This window comes from Leopardus geoffroyi, chromosome D4, assembly GCF_018350155.1.
Source record: "Leopardus geoffroyi isolate Oge1 chromosome D4, O.geoffroyi_Oge1_pat1.0, whole genome shotgun sequence".
NCBI classification, from domain to species: Eukaryota; Metazoa; Chordata; class Mammalia; order Carnivora; family Felidae; genus Leopardus; species Leopardus geoffroyi.
The window spans coordinates 73,605,627-73,631,681 of NC_059342.1; the positions used below are offsets into that span (position 1 = coordinate 73,605,627).

At 48.7% G+C, this 26,055-nt stretch overlaps 2 protein-coding genes across 7 annotated transcripts; one reads left to right on the plus strand and one right to left on the minus strand.

The window, feature by feature from the left end:
• BSPRY (B-box and SPRY domain containing) lies at positions 1 to 20,761 on the plus strand. Of its 4 annotated transcripts, XM_045470097.1 has the most exons (7): positions 254 to 378; positions 4,539 to 4,637; positions 5,027 to 5,216; positions 11,488 to 11,718; positions 12,824 to 12,849; positions 18,050 to 18,174; positions 19,401 to 20,761. In XM_045470097.1, the coding sequence occupies exons 3-7, from the start codon at positions 5,055 to 5,057 to the stop codon at positions 19,925 to 19,927; spliced, it is 1,071 nt and encodes a 356-aa protein (XP_045326053.1). In that variant the 5' UTR covers positions 254 to 378; positions 4,539 to 4,637; positions 5,027 to 5,054; the 3' UTR covers positions 19,928 to 20,761. The 4 variants fall into 4 exon arrangements, with proteins under 4 accessions (XP_045326052.1, XP_045326051.1, XP_045326050.1 ...); XM_045470095.1 differs by lacking the exons at positions 254 to 378; positions 5,027 to 5,216 and adding an exon at positions 2 to 237 and having other exon boundaries at positions 12,827 to 12,849; XM_045470094.1 differs by lacking the exons at positions 254 to 378; positions 5,027 to 5,216 and adding an exon at positions 7 to 237.
• A 2,420-nt stretch (positions 20,762 to 23,181) lies between these two features.
• On the minus strand, positions 23,182 to 26,055 carry HDHD3 (haloacid dehalogenase like hydrolase domain containing 3). 3 transcript variants are annotated; one of them, XM_045470104.1, is made up of 2 exons: positions 25,776 to 26,055; positions 23,182 to 24,233 (listed from the first exon to the last, which is right to left on the minus strand). In XM_045470104.1, the coding sequence occupies exon 2, from the start codon at positions 24,080 to 24,082 to the stop codon at positions 23,333 to 23,335; it is 750 nt and encodes a 249-aa protein (XP_045326060.1). In that variant the 5' UTR covers positions 24,083 to 24,233; positions 25,776 to 26,055; the 3' UTR covers positions 23,182 to 23,332. The 3 variants fall into 3 exon arrangements, with proteins under 3 accessions (XP_045326060.1, XP_045326058.1, XP_045326057.1); XM_045470102.1 differs by having other exon boundaries at positions 23,182 to 25,321; positions 25,776 to 26,043; XM_045470101.1 differs by having other exon boundaries at positions 25,576 to 26,043.

Sequence of the window (26,055 nt, forward strand, 5' to 3'; positions counted from 1 at the left end):
GGAGGCCCCGCCCAGCAGCCACCTGCGACAGGTGGAGCGCGCGGCGCCGGGCGCTCGGCCATGTCTGCGGAGAGCTCGGGGCCGGAGCCGGGGCCGCTGTGCCCCGAGCACGGCCAGGCTCTGAGCTGGTTCTGCTGCTCCGAGCGACGGCCCGTGTGCGCCGCCTGCACCGGGCTGGGCGGCCGCTGCCGGGGGCATCGCGTCCGCCGGGTCGAGGAGCGCGCGGAAGAGCTGCGGGTGAGCGGGCGGGGGCGCCGGAAGGCTGGGGGCGCCGGAGGGGAGGGGCGCCCGGATGGCGCGCCGTGAGGGGTTTGGCGGAGACCCGGCTGCCGGTCCAGGAGTCCAGGCTCGGCCGTGTCACTGCTGTGGAACGAGGCGGTAAGGGTGTGACTTCTGGAGTCACGGGAGACGTGAGTTCGAATCCCGCCTCCCGACCTCCCTTGGAATCTCGTCTCTGAGCCTCAGTGTCCTCACGTGTAGTCTGAGGGCGCAGTTTTGGGGGTTGTTGTGTGATAGACCTAAAATAATGGGTGAAATGCTCTTTAGCCTACCACAGAGTGGTAGATCCAGCTGCCCCCTCCTCCTCCGTTGCTGTTTTGGGGGGTGAGAGCCGGGCCTGGCGTTGGGCAGTATGCGGTTCCACTGCTCCAGTTGCCCGGGACAGCGTGTGACCCATCCCCCGCCCTGGTGGAAGCTGACCTGAGATAAAACCCGGCTCTCCTATCCCCTAGCCCCTGGGCTCAAAGCCCCTCCCCTCGTCCACTCTTCGGGCTTCCTGGTGAGGTGATTTCTTGTCCCTTTCGGGGTTGGCCTTGACTGTACTCCAAGCTGCTTTCACCTGGGTAAACGGAGGTGGGCGGGTTGAATCTTAGAAGGTTCCTGTTGGGGCGCCTGGGTGGCTCAGTCGGTTGGGCGTTTGACTTCAGCTCAGGTCATGATCTCACAGCTCGTGAGTCGGAGCCCTGCATCAGGCTCTGTGCTGACAGCTCGGAGCCTGGATCCTGCTTCAGATTCTGTGTCACCCTTTCTCTCTGCCCCTCTCCCACTCACGTTCTGTCTCTTTCTCTCAAAAATAAATAGACGCTAAAAAATAAAAAAAATAAAAAATTAAAAGGTTCCTGTTGGACCTCTTAATCTAGAGTTTCTCCCGACCTCCACTCCAGTTTACCCCCAGGCTGGTCACCTTCATCACCACCCCCCCTTCCCCACCCATCTGCTGAGATTGAGGAGCCCAAGTCACCCTGGGTTTTCCTCCCTCCTTCCGCCCTAGCTGTCACCCCTGGGGATTTCCTTGCCATTCCATCAAGTGGCTTGATTTCCCCACCCTCACCCAGGTTCTGCCCATCTGTGAGGCCCTGAGGGCTCTCCCTGGGGACTCAGACTAGGGTGTAATAAACACACCCAACTGGCCTAGAGGGATTCACTTATTCAGTGACCCCTGAAAGCTCCTGGTTGGTCCTACCTGTCACCACTATCCATCCTCAATAAGTGGTGATGAAAATCAACTTGGGTAATGTGGTATAATAAACTTGCATAATGGATAGAAACTTTATGAGTACCAAAGCACTTAAATATCCATCATCTCACTCCATCCAGACCAAGCCTTTGAAGTGGTATCCTACCTACATTTTACAGATGAGGAAACTGAGGCCCAGAACAGGGCAGTAACTCCTCCAAGGTTCCTCATATTCAGGAGCTGGACCAAGGGAGTCATTGACTAGGCCAGAGAAAATTACCTCTTTGCTTCCGTTGAGACAGGAAGTGATGCTAATGGGTGTGAGATTTTAATAAAACCCTTTTTAAAAAGTTGTCATCAGAGCTGAATCTGAGTGGTAGAAGGGGATGAAGGCTGAGCAAGGGTGGCAGGCCTGGTGCTTGATTCGAAATGAAGTCAGCCTTCTCTGAACCCCCCTGAAGCCCTAAGCACATTCTTCTCCTCTGCCTGGAGGGAGGTGTTCCTTGCCCTTTCTCCAATTTTGAGCATATTATGGCATTTGCACACTCTGCTGTCCTCCTAGCCAGCAAAGAAATTTTGCCTCAGGGCAAGGTGGTCACTGAACTGGGCACCTGCTCAACTTTTCTCCTCCCTTCTGGATTCTTGTCCTGCAGCTTTTTGGAAGCTAGTCTCAATTTCTTTGGCCCTGTGGTGTGCGGTGATCACAGCTTCCTCCCAGCCAGCCCAGTATTTGTGTGTGTGATTTGTGTGTGTGTGTGTGTGTGTGTGTGTGTGTTTCGTTTGTTTGTTCGTTTGTTTGTTTGTTTTCACTTAGTATTTGGACCAGCAAAGTATAAGACTAATTCCTGATTGTGGGGCTGGGGGAAGGCCTTGCAAGGGCTGCCTAGAAGAGGAGCTGAGTTGCCTTTTGACAGATGGAACTGGGGCAAAGCTCCAAGGGGAAGTAGTGGAGGAGCTGTTGGCTAGGAAGCAGTTCAAGTTCCTGGAGAAATGGAGTGGAAAAGCAGGGCCTGGCCGTATCTTCTTGGACAAGTTACTTCTATGGGCTTCAGCTTCCTCGTTTCTAACAACTCTCCCCTGCTCTCCTGGGGGATGCTCCCAGCTTTGGGGGATGGGAACCGCTGAACTTGGTGGGGTCAAAGAAGTGGATGTTCATTCATTCAACAAATATTTATTCGGGGCCTCTTATGTGTAGGAGGAACTTTCTTCTAGGTAGTGGGCCATAGAGAACAAGTCAATGTCATGGTGCTCATGTTCCAGTGGTGGGGGGAAAAATACAAAAAAGTAAACAAACACATAATATGCAGGCAGAGAGTGATAAATGCAAGGGAGATATATAAGCAGAGTAAGGGAATGGTGTGTGGGGGTGGCCGGAGAGGGCTTGAGAAGGGGTGACCCTGAATGGAGTGGGGGAGGGGACTTGTAGATAGGTGTATATAGGGTACAGTGACTACTGGACGCAGGAGGAGCCACAGGTGCAAAGACACTGTTGTCAGGACAAGTTTTGGTGTGTTTATGGAACAGGAAGAAGGCCGGCGTGGAGAGTGCTGGGAGGTGACACTGGAACAACAGGCAGAGTCACATCAGACAGGGCCTTGTTGGCTAAAGTGAGAAGCTTGATCTCACTGTGAGGATGCTGGAAAGCCATTGGAGGGTTTTGAACAGGGACATGACCTGACCTAATTTCCTTACACAAGGTGGCAGTGGCTAACTGTGGGGGCCAAGCCCAGTGAGGAGGCTCTAATAGCGACTTTTGTGACAGATAATGATGATCTGGGTAGAATAGCAAGAGTGGAGGTGACCAGAAGTGGCCAGAGGGGAGAGAGAGACAGACAGACAGACAGACAGACACTTTGGAGCCGGGGCTGATAGGATTCGCTGAGGGATTGAATACATGCAGGGTTGGAGAGTAACTCCTGGGGTTTGGTTAGGGTAATGAGGTTTTGTTTCACCAACGGGGATAATTTAGGGAAAGGCCGTTTGAGAAGCCATGTTCTTCCACTCAGTTGTGCAGAATCGGGGAGCTGGGTTAGAAGGAGCATTGAGTGAGGGGCGCCTGGGTGGCTCAGTCGGTTAAGCCTCCGACTTTGGCTCAGGTCATGATCTCACAGTTTGTGATTTCGAGTCCCATGTTGGGCTCCGTGCTGACAGCTCAGAGCCTGGAGCCTGCTTCAGATTCTGTGTCTCCCTTTCTCTCTGCCCCTCCCCTGCTCTCTCTCTCTCTCTCTCTCAAAATAAATCAACATTAAGGAAAAAAAAAAAAGGAGGGGCGCCTGGGTGGCGCAGTCGGTTAAGCGTCCAACTTCAGCCACGTCACGATCTCGCGGTCCGGGAGTTCGAGCCCCGCGTCAGGCTCTGGGCTGATGGCTCAGAGCCTGGAGCCTGTTTCCGATTCTGTGTCTCCCTCTCTCTCTGCCCCTCCCCCATTCATGCTCTGTCTCTTTCTGTCCCAAAAATAAATAAACGTTGAAAAAAAAAATTAAAAAAAAGAAAAAAAGGAGCATTGAGTGTATGCAGGAAAGTGACTGTAATGTTGAGCCACGGTTTCAGAATAAGGAGAGAATCACCAAAAAAGTGGGTGATGAACACTGAAAGTGGTAAGACTGATATACTGGCGGCTCCCGCTAAGCTGAAGAAAGAATTGTTGGACTGGAGAATCTAGAGTTAGTGATGGAAGTGGTGGAAAGGGTGTGGGCCTTTTTTTTTTTTAAGTTTATTTATTTATTTTGAGAGAGAGAGATAGCAGGTAAGCAGGGCAGGGGCAGAGAGAGAATCCAAAGCAGGCTCTGCACTGTCATCACAGAGCCCTATGTGGGGCTTGAACTCATGAACCACGAGGTCATGACCTGAGCTGAAATCTGAAATCGACAGTCAGACCCTTAACCAACTGAGCCACCCAGGTGCCCCAGGGTGTGGAACTCTTGAACTGAAGATTTTGCAGGTGCTATAGTTTTTAGTACTAATGAGGTCTGGGATATGACGGTGGGTGTGAGGCTGAGGTGGGGTAAAAGGGGAAAATCACTGGGAGAGAGTGAATGGATCCACGAGGATCAAGATGCCATGGGTGTCATTTGTATTGCAGAACAAGATTGTGGACCAGTGTGAGAGGCTGCAGTTTCAGAGTGCCAGCATCACCAAGTATGTGGCTGAGGTCCTGCCAGGAAAGAACCAGGGAGCAGTGGTAGGTAGTTATCTTTCCCCTCTACTCTGGACCCCTCCTAGGATAAGACTCCAGCCTTAGGGGCATGGACTAGCCTAGGATCCCTTCCCAACCTCACAGACTCAAACTGCTACTAGCAAAACTGGATGCCCAGGAAGGATGGTTTCCCATCTCTCTGAGCCTTGGTTTTTGCCATCTGGGCAGAGAGGACTATTCCCAGTACCACACTGGGGCAAATACTGCTGGAAAATGACTTTCTTGGGGTAAAGGATCAGGAAGGGTAGCATTCTTCCACCATCTAAGGATTTCGTGGTCAGCCCCTGATTTACAAAATAGCTTCAGGAATTTTACACTGAGTATTCTTGATGACAGCCTTACGCAGTAGGTGGCAGTAACATCCCTATTTACAGATGGGGAAATGGGCCACATAGAGGTTAAATGACTTGCCCAAGATCCACAGCCTCCTGCCAGAGTCAGTTCCAGGGTCTGGATCTTCGGACTCCCAGGCCAGTGCTCCTTCTGCTACCCCCACTGCGGATCCTTTATTCCGTTGCCCCATTGCCACTGCTGCATCTTCACTCTCAAGTATGTCCCCCACAGGTAGGGGCTGTGAATTCTTTTGCACGTCCCCTCCCCTCCCCAACATGTACATGGAGCAGGCTTGACACTGTCTTAGTCAAGGTTCTTTTGATTGTGTAGAAGGAAACCCAGTTGAACTAGTATGAGCAAAACTATTCTGTGTCCATTTTTGCTTCTCTTAGCATGATGGTTTCTCTCTTTTTCTCTATCCTTTTTTTTCTTGTTTTTTTTTTAACATTAAAAATTTTGTTTTTACTTTAGTGAGAGAGAGAGAGAGGGAGAGGAAGGGAGTGCAAGCCGGGGAGAGGGGCAGAAAGAGAGAGAGAGAGAGAGAGAACTAACCTTAAGCAGGCTCCACACCCAGCATGGAGCCCGATGTGGGACTCGATCCCAGGACCCTGGGATCATGATGTGAGCTGAGTCAGATGCTCAACCAACTGAGCCATCCAGGAGCCCCTTAATTTCTTGTCTTAACTGCACTGGCTAGGACCTGAGTACAGTGTAGCAGATGCTGACTTCAAGGGGTATACTCATCACATTTCATCATCTATGTATTTATTTAACAAATCTATTGAGTACCCACCGCATGCCAAGGGCTGTTGTTCTGTGTGCTAGAGATTCCACAGTGAACAATAAAAACATGTGAAAAATCCTGTTTCTGTGAAACTTACATTGTAGTCAGGGGGGAAGGATAATAACAATAAATACACGCTATGTCAAAAGTTGAAAGGGGCTACAGAGAAATATAACACGGGAGGAAGGATGTTCCTTGTTGAGAACGGGGGTTGCAGTTATAGATGCTGTGATCAGGAATGATCCAATTAAGTATTGATATTGTATTGATACAAAGTTTACAGAATGGACCATATATCTGGGGGAAGAGTTCTAGAAAGAGGGAATGGTGAGTGCAAAAGCCCTAAGGTGGGAGCGTATCTGGCACATTGGAGGAGCAGCAAGGTGGCCTGAGAGGTTGAAGCAGAATAAACAGGGGAGAAGGCAATAGGAGGTGAAGTCAGAGAGGCAGGGAGTGGGGGGGGGGGGGAGAGTGGATAGCATCCAGAGGGGCTTTGCCTTTTGTTTGGGTAAGGTGGGAAGTCACTAGAAATTTCTGAGCACAGTAGGATGACGTGACTTAAGATTAAAAAGGAGCACTCTGGGGGCGCCTGGGTGGCTCAGTTGGTTGGGCGGCCAACTTCGGCTCAGGTCATGATCTCACGGTCCGTGAGTTCGGGCCCCGCGTCAGGCTCTGTGCTGACAGCTCGGAGCCTGGAGCCTGTTTCGGATTCTGTGTCTCCCTCTCTCTGACCCTCCCCTGTCCATGCTCTGTCTCTCTCTGTCTCAAAAATAAATAAACGTTAAAAAAAATTAAAAAAAAAGGAGCACTCTGCTCCTATGGTTGAGAAAGGACCATAGGCAGCAAAGGTTAAAGCAGGGAGACTGAGCAGGAAGCTAGTACAGGAATCCAGGTGAAAGTCAAGAGTCGTGTGGACATGAGTGATGGTGAGGAGTGTCTGGATTCTATGTGTATTCTGAAGGGGGAAACAGTGAGATTTGCTGATGGAGTGGATGCAGGCAAGAAAGGGAGAGGAGGCAGGGTAACTCTTAACTTTTTTTTTTTTTCCTTAAATTTTTTTACTTGAGAGCTGGGAGGATGGGGCAGCCATTTACCATGGGGGAGAGTTACCCAGAGGTAAGAGCATGGGCATTCATCCATAGAAATGGAAGGCAGAGTATATGGACACAGGTGCAGGTAGACGGGTAGCCTGACCCAGGGCTCGATCCCACGAACCTTGAGATCATGACCTGAGCCAACATCAAGAGTTGGACACTCAGCCGACTGAGTCACCCAGGCACCTCCTTAAAGTTTTCATTTAAATTCTTGCTTGTGTGTATTTAGTTCTATGCAGTTTTATCACATGTATAGATTCATGTGACCTTTCCCACAACCAAGATACAGAATGGTTCCATCATAAGGATCCCCTGTGTTACCCTTTTATCACCAAACCCCCTCCCCTCCATCCCCTGTATCATTGTTGTACAAAATTCTGAGTTTGGATTGCTAATCTTAGTTTGGGTTTTTAAAAAGGATTTTTGTATCTATACTCAGGAATGAGATTAATTTATGAATTTCATTTCTTATAGTCCTTTTCATATTTTGGTGTCAAGGTTATATAAACTCTATCCAATGAGTTGGGAAACAGAACTCTATTTTCACTGGAGGAAGATTGGAATCATTGTGCTTTGAATATTTGGTGACACCCCCTGTAAAACTATCCGGGCTTGGTGTTATTTTTGTAGGTAGGGTTTTTTTTTTGTTTTTTTTTTGTTTTTTTTAATGAATTCTTTTTTGTTGTTGTTTTTTTGTTTATTTATTTTTGAGAGAGAGACAGAGTGTGAGCAGGAGAGGGGCAGAGAGAGAGGGAGACGCAGAATCCAAAGCAGGCTCCAGGCTCCGAGCTGTCAGCACAGAGCCTAAGGCGGGACTCAAACTCACGAACTGTGAGATCATGACCTGAGCTGAAGTCTGACACTTAACCAACTGAGCCACCCAGGTGCCCCTCTAGATAGATTTTTAACTACTGACTCATTTCCAACCATGACTATAGTATTCTTTCTTTTTCTTTGGTTTTAGTAAATTTTTTCTAGATAAATTATATATTTTGTCTATTTTAAAATTTAATGGCATAAAGTTGTTCTTAAATTGTGATTAAAGTTGCCACAGTTTTGTCTGTTTTGTTAGTCTTTTTGAAGAACCGGCTTTTAGTATTTTGATCCTCTCTTGTATCTTTCTTTCTTTTTTTTTTTTTTAAGTTTGTTTATTTTTTCTAGTAATCTCTATACCCAGTGTGGGGCTTGAACTCATAACACTGAGATCAAGAGTTGCATGCTCTTCCGACTGAGCCAGCGAGGCACCCCTCTTTTGTATCTTTAAATATAAGTATATTATTATTTCCTCTTATCTTTCTTTTTTTTTTTTAATTTTTTTATTACATTTATTTACTTTTGATAGAGACAGACAGAGCACAAGTGGGGGAGGGCAGAGAGAGAGAGGGAGACACAGAATTGAAGCAGGCTCCAGGCTCCGAGCTGTCAGCATAGAGCCCGACGTGGGGCTTGGACCCACGAACCGTGAGATCATGACCTGAGCCGAAGTCGGACGCTTAACTGACTGAGCCACCCAGGCGCCCCTTTCCTCTTATCTTTCAAATTTTTTTCTTTCTAATTTTTTAAAAATATATTCCATTGTTTTATAACTCCCTTAGCTGAACACAGTCTATACATTTTAGTCTGACTTCTTTCTCAAGGTCAGCATTTAGGCCAAATATTTCCTTCTAGGTATTGCTAGAGGTACCTCTCACAAATTTGATGCAAATTTTCATTCAGTTATAAGTTGTTGGGTTTTTTTTCTTTTTACAGTTTATTTATTTACTTAGAGAGATAGCATGAGCAGGAGAGGGGTAGACAGAGGGGGAGAGAGAGAACCCAAGTAGGCTCCGCACGGTCGGCACAGAGCTGGATGCCGTGCTCCATCCCACGAACTGTGAGGTCAGGACCGGAGCTGAAGTCAGATGCTTAACCCACTGAGCCACCCAGGTGCCCCTTTCCCACTAATTTCTAACTTAACTGCATTATAGTCTACATATCAGTTGTTTGAAATTTGTTGAGACTTGCTTTATACCCTAAAACATGGTCACTTTAGGTAAATGTTTCTCTGTACTTAACAATATTTTTTTCTGCTAGGTTTACTGACTGCTGACAGGGGCATTTATAGTTTCACATCATGCTGTGGACTTGTCTATTTTTCCTAATAATTCTGTCCATATTTTGGTTTTCTTTCCTTTTATTTCAACTTCTCTATGTACTTACATTTTAGGTGTATCTTATTTTTTTATTTAAAGAAAAAAATTTTTTAATGTTTGTTTACTTTCGAGATAGAGACAGTGTGAGTGGGGGAGGGGCAGGGAGAGAGGGAGACCCAGAATCCGAAATGGGCTCCAGACTCAGCTGTCAGCACAGAGCCCGACATGGGATTTTAACTCACTGACCGCGAGATCATGACCTGAGCCAAAGTCAGATGCTTAACCGACTGAGCCACCCACATGCCCCTTAGGTGTGTCTTATAACTGGGTTTTGTTTCCTTTTTTAAAAAATCCAATCTGAAAAAAAAAAATTCAATCTGATAATCTCTGCCTTTTACCTAGGGAGTTTAAACAGTCTATCACTATTGTGGTTGCTGATACACTTGGATTTATAGCTATCATTTTATGTTTTCTGTATAGTAGAAACATATAGGAGTTTCTATGCTTTTTCTATGCTTTTTCTTCCTTTCTTGTCTTTTGGGTTAATCAACCCCTCCTCTGTCTTTGTCCCTATATTCTTGGGGTGCCTGGGTGAAACAATTGGTTGAGCATCTGCTCAGGTCATGATCTCATGAGCTCACTGTTTGTGAGTTTGAGCCCCACATCGGGATTTGCGTTGACAACCTGAAGCCTGCTTTGGATCCTCTGTCTCCCTTTTCTTTCTCCCCCTCCCCCGTGTGTTCTGTCTGCCTCTCTCTCTCTCTCTCTCTCTCAAAAATAAACGTATAAAAAAAGATATACATTCTACTTATGGTCTATTTTTTGTACCATTAAGATTTTAACACAAATATTTAATGTTTCAAATGACTCAACCTGAGTAATACAAGTACCATAAGAATGCTTTAACCTAGTAACCCCTCTGATCTTACATGTCCAATATTTTAGTTAAAGTACATCTTTTAATAAACTCTCCCATTCATAAGAAATATTTCATTTCTGATTAGAGATGTCTTTATTGGGACATGTTAAGTTGAAAGGAGTGTAAGATTTTAAAATAAATCACAAGCTGCATTCAGGGCAGTTGAGTCTCTGCTCTCAATTACTCTGCTTTTCAGTTTCCTTTCTACTTTTGGACCCCAGGGGATTTCCTTTATTTAGCTGCCAGAGCACCTTCACTTTTAAAAGGATGCTTTGGACTATTCCCAGTATTTCTGTGTTTGGTTTTAGGATGGTGTTTAGTTTATTCTGGCGTATCTTTGGAAAGGGAAGTTTTTTTTCTCTACTATCCTTTTCTGGGAAAGAGTGAAGAAATGTATCGAAATTGATTACGGTCTTCTAGTCGGAGAATATCTGATGCATCTCGGGCGAGGGTCTGTTCTTGAACCTGATCGCATACATAGAACAAACACTGAGTACAGACACCCACCGCTGTGGGCAAGGCAGCAAGGTGGGATAGAGAGAACAACAGCTCATGGTATCACTTATGTGCCAGGCTTTGTTCTGTTAACTTCGTATGTAGTAACTCATTTAATCCTCACAATAACCTTATGAGGTAGGTGCTATTATTCTACTCGTTTAACAGATTAGAAAGCTGAGGCACAGGGAAGACAGGTAACTAACATGCTCAGCTGTTCCACAGGTGGTAAGTGGATGGGCTAAGATTTAAATCTAGGCACGGTGTCTAAAGCCTGATTTCCTAAGTACTTGTGTTATGTGGTCTCAGGGAACACTGAAATTGGAGTCCAAACTCCTGGGTTCACTTAGGCCATTCATTCTCTTCCTCTTCATTGGGCAAACTGTGGGTCTCCGTTTCTTCTGTAAAGCAGGGACCATTATCTCCTGCACTTGGCCTGTGAGTGCTACCAAGATATGTTTGACTTAGTCAGGAAAACTTTCCCCTCAGTCATTCAGTAAATATTTGAGTACTTACTGTGTGCCAGACACTGTGCTAATTACTAGGAGTCACGTCAACGTCACTGGAGAATTGATTTCGTGCCTCCTGTGTGACAGATAAGAATTCTACCAAGGAAGCCATTGGAGTGGACAGATTTAGGAAGTAATGAGCTTTTTTTCACTCAGACAGAGTCAGAATATCAACTGGACTTCTGTTGGTATGGATCCTGTTGACGGGGATGACTTTGTAGGCCTTCTGCTCCGCAGTTCTACAGTTCTCTGACCTTGGTCCCTTGGCCTTGGTATTGTCAGCTGGGAGATAATGGGTTCTAGTTGATCTCTAGACCATGCCCAGCTCTTTGATTCTGCGATCCTGCCTCTGTGAGATATGACCTGGATGTCTGGATCTCACATTTCTTTACCCTAAACCAGATTTGGGAACTCTTCAGGCTGAGATGGCTTAAACACAGTTTCTTCCATTACCGTGCCCGTGGCGGACATTGCAGATCAATCCCAGCATTCCTAAACACTGAGCCCAAGTCCTCTTCATCTTGACCGGGCTTTGCCAGGACCCGATTCCTTGTTTTATCCCTCATCAGAGCACGGCCAGCGCGGCACGGGAACTGGTCATCCAGAGGCTGGGTCTGGTGAGGAGTCTGTGCGAGAGTGAGGAGCAGCGGTTGCTGGAACGGGTACACGGCGAAGAGGAGCGGGCCCACCAGAGTATCCTGACACAGCGAGTACACTGGACTGAGGCACTGCAGAAGCTCGACACCATCCGGACCAGCCTGGTGGACATGCTCACCCACCTGGATGACCTCCAGTTGATTGTAAGTCAGGCAGGGGTGAGGACACAACCAGTGAATCAAATACCCCCAAAGTTTAAAACATCGAGAATGTTTATGAGGTAGGAGCTGGGTAGATAAGGATACTTTGGAGCAGGGATGAAGCAAGGGAATAAAATTATATGGATTTTTTTTTTTTTTTTTTTTTGTAGCTGACAGCTATTCTTTCAATAGTGAGCAAGTATTTACTGAGTATCTGCTATGTGCCATTGTGCCACAGGGTGGAGTTATAGGATACAGCTGTTAGTACCCCACAGCTTTAAGAAATACACAAACTGACAACTAGGATAATGGAGGGTTATGGCCCATAGTAGAGGACCTCACAGTCCAGGCTTGGGGGTGACAGTGGTCAGGGTGGGCTTCCTGGATGGAGTAACTCAGAAGCCGGAGCCTGAGAGATAAGAGGAGCAGCTACGTTAAAGGAAGTGGGGAGGTAGAGAGGGTTCACAAATGTGTAGGGGGAGGGAACTGACAAGACGTCCTTAATCTGACCACCCAGAAACTACTATGGTTAATATTTTGGTACATATCCTTGCAAAATACTTTATATAGATATGCAGATACTTGCTGTTTTAATGGGCTGGTTTGACATCGGAGTAAACATGCCACAAAGAGAAATGAGGGTGTGGAACAACTGAGCTGTTCTTCACTGCGGTTCAAGTAGGGCAGTTTGTGGAATGCCCTAGATTGTGCATTCATTTAGCCACACAGCTTTCAGGGACAGAGTACATTCTGTCCCAAACACTGGGACAGTCACATTAGAGGATTCAGTAAGAGTGCCAGCCATCTAGGAGCTGACAGTCTTGGTGGGGGTGAAATGTTAGTAAATATGTGAGTGTCCTGAAGTGTTACTTAGGGAAACTGGGGATGCCATGGGGCACAGCAGACAGTGATTCATTCTGAGTGCACGATGGGAAGGTACGCAGAGAAGAACCCAGATAGCTTTGTTTTGGGTCTTCAAGCAGGAATAGCAGTCTTGTCCTAGGGTCTGTCCACATGGCGTCCTCCATATGCCAGTTGAGTACGTTCAAGTCTTGACTACCTGCTGACGTCCTGGTTCCAAGCCTGACTCTGTTTTCTTTTCTCACAGCAGAAGGAACAGGAGATTTTTGAAAGGTGAGTATGGCCCCGTAATTTGCTTGGGCAGTCACGGAAACCGTTGCATTCAGGCCCTGCTGCTCTTGGGAGAAAGCCCAAGGCGTGCAGCTGAGTGGCTTCCCTGGAGTCGTGCTCCACAGATAGGGGTCTTCCTGCCCCTAACTTGGAGAACTGCTTTAGATCCATGTGGAAGGGTAGTGAAATAAATACTTATTAATCAGAGGTTGGCCATGGGCTTTCTTAAATGTTATCCTATGAAAAAAAATACCCAGGGGTGCCTGCGTGGCTCAGTCGATTAATCATCTGACTCCTGATCTCAGCTCAGGTCTTGTGCTCAGGGTTGTGAGTTCAAGCCCTATGTTGGGCTCCATGTGGGGTGTGAAGCCTACGTTAAAAAAAAAAAAAAAAATCCAGTTACCCTGTTGGAGTGTTTTACATCCCCCATCTACAGATGAAAATACTGATGTTCCAAGATGGGCAGGGACTTGCCTAAGCCCCAGAGTTGGGGCATGGACCGATACCCGACACCTGTCCCACCGCTGTCTTCCCTGCCTCACTCTCCCCTTCTCTGACAAAAGAATCTTTGAGGGGCATCTGGGTGGCTCAGCCAGTTAAGCATCTGACTCCTGATTTCGGCTCAGGTCATGATCTCACGGTTCTTGAGTTTGAGCCCCTCATTGGGCTCTGCGCTGACAGCGTGGAGCCTACTTAGGATTCTCTCTTTCCGTCTCTTTCTGCTCCTTCCCTGCATCTCTCTCTCTCTCTCTCCCTCCCCCTCCCCCTCTCTCTCCCTCCTTTCCTCTCTCTCTTTCTCTCAAATAAATAAACTTTAAAAAAAAAGAATCTTTGAAACTTAAGTCTGTATTACCACTCAAAATTTGCATTTTAATTAAGCAGTTATAAAAGCATTTCACCGAGTTCTTCCTAGGTCCTGAAAAGCTGAGAGCCAAGAGCCTGAGGAAGTAGCCAAGAAGATATAATTTTCCAGGCAAAGAAATTAAATTCTTGGGGCGCCTAGCTGGCTCAGTGGGAGGAGCATGTGATTCAGTCTCGGGGTTGTGAGTTTGAGCCCCACATGGGGTGTAGGGATTACTTACATAAAACTTAAAAAAAAAAAAAAGGCTAAGGAACAATTCCAGATTAAAAGAGACCAGATGGATCAAGAAACAAACAAAAACCCACACCAAACACTTTTAAGAACTTCTGTGGCACAAGTGGCCACGTTTCTATGCACTGGATGTCAGATATAATAGTAGTATGTCAACGTTAAATTTCTGAATTTAATAGGGTTTCTGTAGTTGTGTAAGAGACTGTCTTTGTTCTTGAGAAAAAGATGCTGAAGTATTTAGATATGAAAGGTCTCACTTTCTGCAACTTATTCTCAAATAGGTCAGAAAAAAAATAAGTGTCATATATTCACTCATTAAATAGATAGGAAGAGAATGAGCAACAGACCAAGAAAGAGAGCAGATTTTTTAAAAAGAAAAAAAAATATTCTTACGTCTTCGGTGAGAGATTGCAGAGCTGTACTTGAGGAGCACAGACCATGCTTGTATATTTTAAATGTTTATTTTTGAGAGAGAGAGAGCATGCAAGCAGGGGAGGGCGGGGCGGGGGGGGCGCTGGTGCAGAGGGTTTGAAGCAGACTGCTGACAGCAGAGAGCCCGATGCAGGGCTCAAACTCATGAACTGTGAGATCACGACTTGAGCCAAAGTTGGATGCTTAACTGACCGAGCCACCTAGGTGCCCCCATTCTTATACATTTTTATATTTACAAAATTTTTTGATGTTTATTTATTATTTAGAGAGAGAGAAAGAGAGACAGAGTGTGAGTGGGGAGGGGTAGAGAGAGAGGGAGACCAAATCCGAAGCAGGCTCCAGGTTTTGAGCTGTTAGCAGAGAGCTTGAACTCACGAACCACAAGATCATGACCTGAGCCGAAGTTGGACACTTAACCGACTGAGCCACCCAGGTGCCCCTATTTTTATATTTAAATTTCAGCAGTAATACATGTGCATGAGAGAAAGAGAAAACATGCCACCAATATAAAAACATGTAAAATTTCAAATGTCTCAGGGCACCTGGCTGGTTGAGATGGTAGAGTATGTGACTCTTTATCTCAGGATCATGAGTTTGAGTCTCATGGTCATAGAGATTACTTAAAAAAGTTGAAACATTGTAAGTGTCTCCATCACCCCTTCCCAATCCTGTTCCCTGGAGGTGATCAGTTTTAACAGTCAGATGTGTGTGTCTTGTGGACTGTCCTATGTAGATAGAATCCTAGGGGTGGTTACCACTCAAAAAAATTTTTTTAAGTTTATTTATTTTGTGAAAGGAAGTTGGGGGAGAGGCAGAGAGAGGGAGAGACAGAATCCCAAGCGGGCTCCGTGCCCTCAGCACAGAGCCCGACATGGGGCTCGAACTCACGAACTGTGAGATCATGACCTGAGCCGAGATCAAGTGTCAGACACTTAACCGACTGAGCCACCCAGGCACCCCTAAAAAAATTTTTTTTTTTACCAGTTTGGTTTGTTTTATACTTGCTGTTCTTGAACTTACCAGGTTCTTTTGGAATCTCTCCATATCAGTATGTATAGATGTATGTCACTCTTTGGAAAGTCTGTGAAGTGATGCCCCCAATTTTATTGTCTCCTTTAAAGGCTTAGCTTGTTCCTACTTTTTCCCTCTTAGAATCATTCCACACGTCTGCTAGTCTTTCCTTTCTCCTTTACCTTCTTCATCTTCCTCTAAAACTGTCCTGTCTTTAATTTCAAGTTGCTCTGTGTTTTTGAAAAAAAAAAAAACAAAAAAAACTGATCTTTGATTTTTTTGTTTTGAAATATTTCAAACATAGAGAAGAGTTGCAAAAATAGTACAACAAACTATCCCTAGAAAGCTCTATTGTTAACATTTTGCCACATCTGCTCTCTTTCTTGGTCTGTTGGTCATTCGCTTCCTATCTATTTAATGAGTGAATACTTAACACTTTTTCTTCTGACCTATCTGAGAGTAAGTTGTAGAAAGTGAGACCTTTTTCAGCATCCTCTCTCAAGAACAAAGACAATCTCTTACACAACAACAGGAACCTTCAGAAAATTTAATGTCGACATAATACTATTATATCTGACATACAGTCCGTATTTAAATGTTGCCAGTTGTGCCACAAAAGTTCTTAAGTGTTTGGTATGGTTTTTGTTTCCTGAACCATCTGGTCTCTCTCTCTCTTTTTTTTTAATGTCTTATTTATTTTTGAGAGAGAGAGAGAGAGAGAGAGCAAGTGGGGGAGGGGCAGAGAGAGAGGGAGACACAGAATCCAAAGCAGGCTCCAGGCTCCGAGCTGTCAGCACAGAGCCCGACACTGGTCTCAAACTCACGAACCGTGAAATCATGACCTGAGCCGAAGTCAGATGCTAAACTGACTGAGCCCCCCAGGCGCCCCCCCCCCCCAATCTGGTCTCTTTTAATCTGGAATTGTTCCTTAGCCTTTGTTTTTTTTTTTTTTTAAGTTTTATTTATTTAAGTAATCTCTATGCCCAACATGGGGCTCGAACTCACAACCCTGAGATCAAGAGTTGCTTGTTCCTCTGACTAAGCTGGCCAGGCGCCCCTGTTCCTTAGCCTTTTAAAACAACAACAACAACAAAATACTTTTAAAGAGCCTAGAACAGTTTTATAGAATATCCCTCAGTTTTGGTTTATCTGCTGGTGCCACATCCACGTCTGGGCTCGGCCCTGGCTGCCACAGCAACAGGTCCGGCTGCACAGACAGGCATTCGGATCCCAGCCCCACCGCACTCCCACTCCTTTGGGGTCACAGTTTCCCCTTCTGAACCATGGGGTGCCGGACCAGCTGGTTGTCTAGACGCTAGTGTCTGCCACTGGCCCCAGCTTTGCCTTGGGTTAGCTCAGCGCTGCCAACACAGGCACTCCTCTTTCCTCCCCGCCTGATGGCTGGGGCTTCTCCAGCCCCAACTTCAGCGCTTTGAGAAGATGGCAACAGACCCTCTCTTGTCCTGACCACAAAGGGCCTTTGTTACCAGAGTGTGCTCTCAGCTTTCCTAGGGCTCTGTCCGTCTTGCTCCTCCCAAGCCAGGACAGTCAGTGACAGTCTCGCAAAGAGCTTGCATCCCTAAGGAGACATGCCCCACCCTCTCTCCCTGCTCCTTCACTGTGGGCAGGGCCAGGAGATTTGGGGAAGAGTGCGTGCCCTCAGAACTGCTGCCTGATCTCAGGGTTGGGGGCGGTGGCAGAGCTCTTTCTCAGCACCCAGTTCAGGTGTCTGCAAAGCTCAGTGATGGACCCTCACTTTGTCCTACACCCCTTAATCACTTTCATTTTAGATCAAGGGGGAAATTATGTTGAGGGGTGCCTGGACTCCAGACTGGGTTTGTTCTATTTCTGCATGGAGGCAGCACTTGAACCCAGCTCCCCTTTTTAAGCGGAGTGCGTTCTCTGAATCTCTGTTCTTTCCTGTCAAATGGGATAACAACTACCTCCCAGGTTATAGCAAAGATTACGTGAGATTCTACAGAGAGAACCTGGATACTTAATAAATGGTAATTCTCCCCTCCTAGGCATCTTCTGTTCCCATATTCCCTCCAGCCAAACCCAGTGCCCTTCTGAGCCAAGGAGAGGTAGCTATTGGGAGCAAAGCACCAGAACCTATTTATGGTTCGGGTGATAACTGATAGTCCCTTCTTGTGGGATCTCTCAAAGGTGTTTGCATTTTAAGAGCAGAGGAGAGGCTGTACCTTCTGACCAAACCAACAGGTTTTGCTGCAGTAGGTTTTGGAAGGAGGTGAGATTTTCTCTGCACAGGATGGGGGAGTGGAAAGACTGGGGTGTAAGAGGCTCAGGTCTCATCCCTGCTCTGCTGCTAACTTAGAGACATAGCAGGTTGCTTCCCCTGCAGAGCAGACAGACTCCAAGTTCTACCACTGGCACCAAATATTTACTTCCCTGGAAATCATCTGCCTGGCTGGAATTAATGTTCCTGGGGGCAGGGGGCATAAGGGGAAAATCCATTTTTCTGTTTGGCTCAAACCTCCTTTGGGGGCTCCTGTGTGGGGCTGGCTGCCAATCTTGGGGTCACCCTCATGGGAAGAGGATTTTACTTCTGTCCCCTTCCCATCACCCTATATTGATCTAGATCCATTTCTGGAACCTTCCTGAATTTCTGTCTAGTTTTTTGTTTGTTTGTTTGTTTTCCTCCACAAGGACTGAGGAAGCAGAAGGCATTTTGGATCCCCAGGAGTCGGACAAGTTAAACTTTAATGAGAAGTGCATTCGGAGCTCACTACTTACCCAACTCTGGGTGACCGCGGTTCTCGGGTCCCTCTCAGGTTAGGAGCTGTTAGGGCCCAGCACCAGCTGAACACCTGGCTGGCTGGCTGGCTGGGGGGTTGCTGCTGGGTCAGGCTGGGGACCAGAGCATCTGGCTCAGTAGCTAAGCACGGAGTGACGCTGGATGCAGCCTTGGTGGAGCCAAGGTTCTGGACGGGCTTGGGGCAGCTGGGCCAGGTCCTTTCTGTTTCCAGACTAAACTACTCTGTTGGGCCTAAGTGATATCTTGTTCCCAGAAATCACATCTATGTCCTGCCCTAGTGGGACAGCTCAGTATTCTTAATTGGAACCTTAGTTTCTCTTTAAAAAGATATCATTGGTGGCCAACTGGAAAGCATCTGGAGCGAGAACGGCGCTGCCTGGATTCACCTCACTTGTTCACTTAAACGCTGCTGACTCAGGCAGACCGTGGCCTGGCCTTGTGCCGTATGCTAAGGCCTCAGATGTGAATGCCACACGGTCTTTCCCTGCAGGAATTCCCTCCTAGCGCCGAAGTTCTCAAAGCAGAATCCCCCAAGCTAGATGGAAGCTTCTGTGTTCCTAGTTGTCATGTTTGCACGATTCACAGAGAGGTTTGGTTAACGGATTGAATTTTTCCTCAGTTTTAGCCCTCCTCCCCCCTGGGTTAGCCTAAAATTTTTAGTACAAGCTATAGCTTGTCTTCTGTAGATGCTGGTATCAGAGAGTGCCCAATTTGCCAGCAGTCCCATTTAGTTAGTTGTTGGAAAAGTGCGTATCTGATGCTTCCTGGCTCCCAGGGGTCATTCCCCCAGGACAGGTCTGATCTGGAGGCCACAGATAGGCCCAACTGGAATCACTGCAGTCGATGCCGGATGCTAGATGTAGGAACAAAATCTTCATTTTGCCCTGCTCCCAACTAGGTGTGTGACTTTGGGCAACTTGCTTCTCCTCTCTGGGCCTTATTTCTAGTTTACAGATGAGGATCCTGGACTAATAGTAACTACTGTTATCATGGCCACAATTTATTGAGCACCTATTAATACTGGGCACTTTGTAGGTATCATCTCATTTAGTCCTCATGTCCACCCTGTGGTAAGTCCTATTTATCCCCATTTTACAGATGAGGGAACTGAGGCTCAGAGAGAGTAAATGGCTTGCCTGAGGTAACACTGCCACTGGGTGGTGAGGGAGCCCTTTGCTGCCTGGCAGGACCAGGTTAGGGCTGAGGTTGGCCTTGGGCAACTCTGAGAATTGTTTCTGGCAGGCACAGAGGACGTGCGTATTGATGAGAGGACCGTCAGCCCCTTCCTGCAATTGTCAGACGATCGAAGGACCCTGACCTTCAATGCCAAGAAGTCCAAGGCCTGTGCAGATGGCCCGGAGCGCTTTGACCACTGGCCCAATGCCCTGGCCGCCACCTCCTTCCAGGCTGGGCTGCACGCCTGGATGGTGAACGTCCAGAACAGTTGTGCCTATAAGGTGGGTGTGGCCTTAGGCCAGCTGCCCCGAAAGGGCTCTGGCAATGACTCCCGACTGGGCCACAACGCCTTCTCCTGGGTCTTCTCCCGCTATGACCAGGAGTTTCGTTTCTCGCACGCTGGGCAGCACGAGTCCCTGGCACTGCTGCGTTGCCCCGCCCAGCTGGGCGTGCTATTGGACTTGCAGGCACAGGAACTGCTGTTCTACGAGCCGGCCTCGGGTACGGTGCTCCACACCCACCACGCGCCCTTTTCTGGGCCCCTCTTCCCGGTCTTTGCCGTGGCCGACCAGACCATTTCCATCATCCACTGACCTTTGGCCACGGGGAGCCCAGGCCTCCTCCCTACTACGCCTCCAGGCCATGTTCCTGCCCAGTGTCCTTTTCCCAAATGTTGCCCTGAAGGGACAGCTTTAGGAGGGGTAGGGATCCATTTCAGATCTGGGTACAGCTGTTAAGTGCGAGGTATCTACAGTAGGCCTGCTACTCCCTGGCCTTAGTCTCCCAAATCCACCATACATCAGCTCCTCCGAGGGTGTCTCGTTCACCACTTTATCTCTGGCATCCGGCATGGTGCCTGGCGCCTAGTGATTGTGCAATAAATATTTGGCGAATGTATGGACGGATGGAAAGGTGCCTGGGTGTATGTGGTAGACTCTTCTGGGAAAGCACAGCCTTCCAGCCCTCTGCCCCCAGCTTGGAGCATGTCCTGTGGCTGAAACTCTTTCATCCCTCAGTTTGGTGCTTCTCAGTCCTTTTCCCAACAAGGCACAGAGAGAACATCTTTTTCTAGCACACAAGGACAACCTGAAAGGGATCCCAAACTCCTGCGAGGCTGCTCTTGGCCACAGGGGGCGCTGTGTCCCACCAGGTCCAGCCTGATGGTTGAGAAGACTGAAGGGATCCTACCTGCAGGTAACTCGACCGCAGCACATCCATTGGCAGCTCTGCCTCAGACTTGGCAGCTGAGTTCGGCTGTGCCCACCTGTGGTCACAGGGACGAACTTTTCCCCCACCTAACACCCCCCTCCCTGCCCAACATAATGTGGAGACCTGGGGTAAGGGCTTCAAGTCCTAGAGAGAGCTGAGGGAGTAAGAGGGCCAGCCTTACCGAACACGTATGTTATTAAAGGTTTTACAAGATTGAAGTTTCTTCCATGTTCTTTGCTGGTAATTGGGCAAATCTCCCAAGTGCCAGCTCACGTCTTAAGAGGTGCACTTGCTAGGAAATCAAGGTCTTCCTCACCCGCATCCGCATTCCCAGCTCAGCACACACAGCCAAAAGAGCCCTGAGACGGTTTCGTGCCCTGCATGGCTGGCACCGAGGGCAAGTCCCTTCCTGTTCTCTGAGGTCATATTAGACCAGTGGTCCTCACAGTGGTTTTATCTGGGAACACGGTTCAAAGGCAATCTTACCTACAACTTCAGGCCCCTGGGCTCAAAGATGGGGGCCAGAGCCCTCTCCACTCTTAAGTTTGTTCAATAATTTACTTGAAACATTGGGTTGATCAAATCCAGTCCACAGACCTAATGGCAGCTTGTTTGGTGGAGATGACTTCTAAGGCCCTTGCAGTTGAGACTGCAGCTCATGACCCACGTCCTCACTGCCTGACATGTGGGAAGTAATGTCCCCTGGCTGTGACACCAAGCCCAAGGAAGACAGACCCAAAAGAGGTGTGGCCAAGTCTGAGAAGAGTCTCCCTCCCCTCACACGAGTACAATGTCTACCCAGAAACCTGAGGCAAAGCCAACCTTTCTACTTGGCAGCTGTAGGCCCCCAAGCCATGCTCTCCAAACTGCCAATTTAACTCCCCGTGGCAGCCCTCACTCAGTCCATAGTTCACGGGCCTCCTGCCAGGAATGTGTGTTTTATTCCTCTGCCCACCTAAATGCCACCCCCAATTCAGGGCCACTCTAGAGCCCTCCCTGGCTGTTGGTACCAGAACGTAACACTGTGTAGATATGCCTATGTGCTTTTCACCGGAGGTACCCCCTGTACAAGGAAGATGTGTCTAGTAAATCCCAAAGAGGTGTGAGGGGAGAGGAGCATGAAGAGGGGATAGGAAGTTAGAGACATAGAATTAAAAAAAAAAAATTTTAATGTTTAGTTTTGAGAGAGACAGATTGTGAGTGGGTAAGGGGCAGAGAGAGAATCCCAAGCAGGCTCCAGGCTCCAAGCTGTCAGTACAGAGCCTGATGCAGGGCTCTAACTCACAAACTGCGAGATCATGACCTGAGCTACCCACGCGCCCCTAACACATGGTATCTTTAAAACCTAGCTAGCTTCCGTCCTTCAGTCTCCAACGACTCCCCGTTTCCTACACTCCTGTCACCTCAAGCTCCGGTCCCTGTTCCCTGTGCTGTCCTCCCCCCGCCCCCAGTGCGAACACCTACCACTGGAGTGCCCTTCAAAACTGACCTCTAGAAAATCTTCCCTATTCTACCAGGATCTCCACTGCACCATGTCCCATGGAACACAGCTCTCTGCTTGCAACTTGGCGGTCAAGCCAAGGGCTTTGGAGTCAGGCATGCCTAAATCAGAACCCTGGCTCTCTCACATACTACCTGTGACCTCAGGCAGGCTCCTTCTAAATCGGTTTCTCATTTGTTTTTTTTTTAATTTTTTTTTTTCAATGTTTATTTATTTTTGGGACAGAGAGAGACAGAGCATGAATGGGGGAGGGGCAGAGAGAGAGGGAGACACAGAATCGGAAACAGTCTCCAGGCTCTGAGCCATCAGCCCAGAGCCTGACGCGGGGCTCGAACTCCCGGACCGCGAGATCGTGACCTGGCTGAAGTCGGACGCTTAACCGACTGCGCCACCCAGGCGCCCCAATCGGTTTCTCATTTGTAAAGTGGAGGTCACACTATCTCTGCCCATCAGGTAGCTTTGAGGGTGTTTTATTTACTGAGGGTTCTATATGCATATAAAGGACTAACACGTGGCAAGCGGAAATGAAGTTTCTTCTCATGACTAATTACGGTGCTCCTTGTCTAAAATCCTGCAAACACTAGAGGCATGTCCTAGAGGGCATGCCCCTACAGCAGAGCCTAGCACCCCAATTTCCAAACTAAGCTCCTCTGAACTTCCACTTCTAGGGAGTTGAGGCTTCAAGGGCCCGACTGAGGGGCTCTAGGACCTGCTTCAGCTCTAGCAGTTTCTCACTTTTCCTGTTTTGCATATTGGGGTTCCAGTAAGATCTATAACAAAAGGGCCCTGCTGCTAATACAAAGTTTGACAGTGCCTGGTTTTTTTTTGTTTTTTTTTTTTTTGTAATTTTTTAAAAAGTTTATTTTACTTATTTTGAGAGAGAACGAGCACAGGAGGGGCAGAGAGAATCCGAAGCAGGCTCCGCAGTGACAGTGCAGAGCCCAAGGTGGGGCTCTAACTCACCGACCGTGAGATCATGACTTGAGCCAAAATCAAGTGCTGGTCCTTAACCAAACAAGCCACCCAGGCGCCCCGACAGTGCCTGGTTTTGAAGCTAGTTGGGCTCTCGGTGAATCTTGTAGGTGAGGGGGTGGGAAAGAGACACAGGTGTGAACAACTTCAGCAACCAGAAGCAGGTTGGAGCAGGGCTAAAAGCCCTGTTTTCACTGCTTTATAGTCACAGTGCCTTTGGACGCTGCAGGGAGGGGGGCAAAGGCCAGATCTCAGGAAAGAAGGGGCTCTCTGCAGCGTTTGCTGGGCCCAGCCACTTCCCTCATCAGATTCAAAGTTACGGGGGTGGGACTTCCAGGTGGTCAAGGGCAGGCAGGAGATGGGACAGTGAGGGGAGGAGGCATTCTTGAGATACAGAGTCTTTGATGGCAGCATCCAAAGGCTCTGGGCCGACCACCAGGAAGCTGTGCATACCTACAGCCCGCGCCCCCTTATAATCACAGGGATAACTGTCCCCAATATGGGCTGCCACTGCCGGTTCCACCTGAGCAAGCCGCAAAGCCTCACGGAAAATTCGGGGGTCGGGCTTGGGCCAGCCAGAAGCCTCAGAGGTCAGCACAAAGTCAAAGTATTCCCTCAGGCCAAGACCCATCAGGATGTCCTCTAGACGCCGGTCAAAGTTGGAGACCACTGCCAGCCTCAGACCTCGTTTTCGGCACTCCCTCAGGGTGGCCTCAGCCCCCTCCAACACCTGCCAGGTGAAGGGCTTGCTGAAGTCCTCATACAGCTGGTCAGCGATGGGGGTCACAGCCTGGGCATCTCGAACACCTGCTAGGTAGAAGGTCTGTAAGACCACATCCACCCACCACCGGCGGGAGGTGAGGCCTTGGCTCAGGCCATAGTTGGGGAAGCTGAGGCTCTGAGCCCTGTATGCCTGCCTGAAGGCTTGTCCCAGGGAGGCGGCCTCTACCTCCAACCCGTGGGCCTGGGCCTTGGAGGCATATTCTTCTCCCACGGGGTGGCGGAGCCTGATCAGCGTATCCTTCACGTCCCATGTCAGCAGTCGTATCTGTAGCCGATGAGCCATGCGTCTGCAGGAGGGGGGGGCACGCCCACCCCAGGTCTGCCAGGGGTTAAAGGGAACCTGAGCCGGACAAGACCCCCTCCACAACCTAAAGGTCTTCTCTTTCCAGGCCTTGTGTGTCAAAGTTGCTGGCACTTCCTCACAGCAGAAGATCCTGGAATGAGACGGCAGTGATGTGGGAAGTTCAGGCCTTGGAGTCAGAGACAGATTGGGTTCAAATTCTGATGCTGCCAACTGACTGTGTGGCCCTAGGAGTGTCACTCTCTGAATCTTCTCCTAATGGAAGAGGAGCACCATGTCCCAGCCTCACCAGGTTGTTGCATTAAATGAGATCGTCCGCTCATTCCACGACAAATTTCTGGGCACCTACTGTGCACTAGATACTAGGGAACAGGATAGATTTCCAGCCCTTATGGCATTTAGACAAAGAACTATGCAAACACTTAAGCATAACGAAGTGAGCATGTGCCACAAGGATGTAAACCCAGGGATCCCATCTAGTTTGTTGAGCTTCGTAAGAAAGTCAACTTTCAGTGGAGATCTGAAGAATGACTATGCAGGAGAAAGAGGTAGTTAAGCGTTCCTGGCACTGGAAACCGCAAGTGCAAAGGCCCTGAGGTAGGTCAACAGCAAGTCGGCTGCTTTGGGTAGATAGGGGCTGCTGAGGCAGGGCCTTGTAGGTCAAGGTAAGGAAACAGTTATGATTGCTATTACTATTGTTAACAATGCCAAAGACACAGACGCAGACCATGTGACCAACCCCTTGTTTTGGGAAGAATGAGCCAGAGAGGGGCAGATACTTGCTTAAGGTGAGTCTGTGACACAGCCAACACCAGAACCTAAACTTCCAGACTCTGGCCAGTGCGCCCTTCCACTGCATCATGCTTAGACAAATGTGGATTTTTAAACAATCTGGTTTTGGTGAATCTGCACAAAAGGCAGACAGAGAAGCCCAGTCCTGACTCTATGCGGGAGCCCCAGCTTCATCTTCACTGGAGGTAACAAGGTCGGCCTGCCTGGGTGTAGAACCAATGAAAGGATCACGGACTCCATGTACAAGAAACGAATACCTCAGCCTGTGGTCCAGAGGCTGGGTGGAGCTTCTTGCCCCAGACACTGGATTCCAGACAGTCCGAGGTTGTCTAGTCACAAACCGAGGGGCCAGAGTTCAGAGCACAGCCAAAAGTTGCCGCTAAGGAAGGGAAGTGGCTGGTGAATCTGGGGACAAGCCTTAGGGCAAGTCTGTCAAAGAAATGAATTTTATTGAGTCTGGAAATTATGGAGACCCATCCAAAGACCCTCTCTCACTTTACTGGTGGGTAGATGGAGGCCCGGCGAGGGGCGGGAACTCGCCCAAAGCCACGCAGGAAGTCAGTGGCACAGCGAAGACTAGAACGAGCTCTGTCTGGCTCCCGACCCACAGCATTTCCCATTTCTGGAAGCCGGGGCTGAGGGCTCTGGCCTACAAGCCTGAATTGCTCGGCCTTCCTTCTCACCTCCAGGGCTCGATGGCGACAAAGTCCAGGTAACCCGCTGTTAGAGCGAAATCTCTACAGCTGCCGTTTGCAGCGTGACCTGGGGCGTGACGTGGCTGCGGCCGCGCTCCTGGGGCCCCTTCTCAGCTCCAGCGCGCCCCGAAGCCTCGGCGCCCGCCCCCGGCCCCCGACCTCGGCCCCGGGGCTCAGGACCCACTTACTCCGCAGTGAAGCCGGTGCAGGGAAAGCCGCAGCAGCCCGGCGGCTCGGAAGAGGCGCGCAGGCGCCCGACCGCGCGGCGGAGCCAGAGGCCCGCCCCCTCCTCGCCCCGCCCCCGGCCCTGGGCCTTCACCGCTCCTCCTCCGGCCGCTTCCTTACAGCCTCTCCCGGCTCCCGTCCTCTCCGCCTCCCGCCGCACCTTCACCTGCCTCAGTGCGGCGCCCTCGGTCACCCGCCCACACTGCACTTCTCTGCCTTCCTTCTGCTTTCCGTCTCCCTCTC

Bases quoted from the DNA above. Each gene is read 5' to 3' on its own strand.
- BSPRY (XM_045470094.1), top strand. From the start codon at position 61: ATGTCTGCGGAGAGCTCGGGGCCGGAGCCGGGGCCGCTGTGCCCCGAG. The intron at 4,638-11,487 runs GTAGGTAGTTAT...ATCCCTCATCAG, and splicing joins GAAAGAACCAGGGAGCAGTG to AGCACGGCCAGCGCGGCACG. The intron at 11,719-12,823 runs GTAAGTCAGGCA...CTTTTCTCACAG, and splicing joins TGGATGACCTCCAGTTGATT to CAGAAGGAACAGGAGATTTT.
- HDHD3 (XM_045470104.1), bottom strand. From the start codon at position 24,082: ATGGCTCATCGGCTACAGATACGACTGCTGACATGGGACGTGAAGGAT.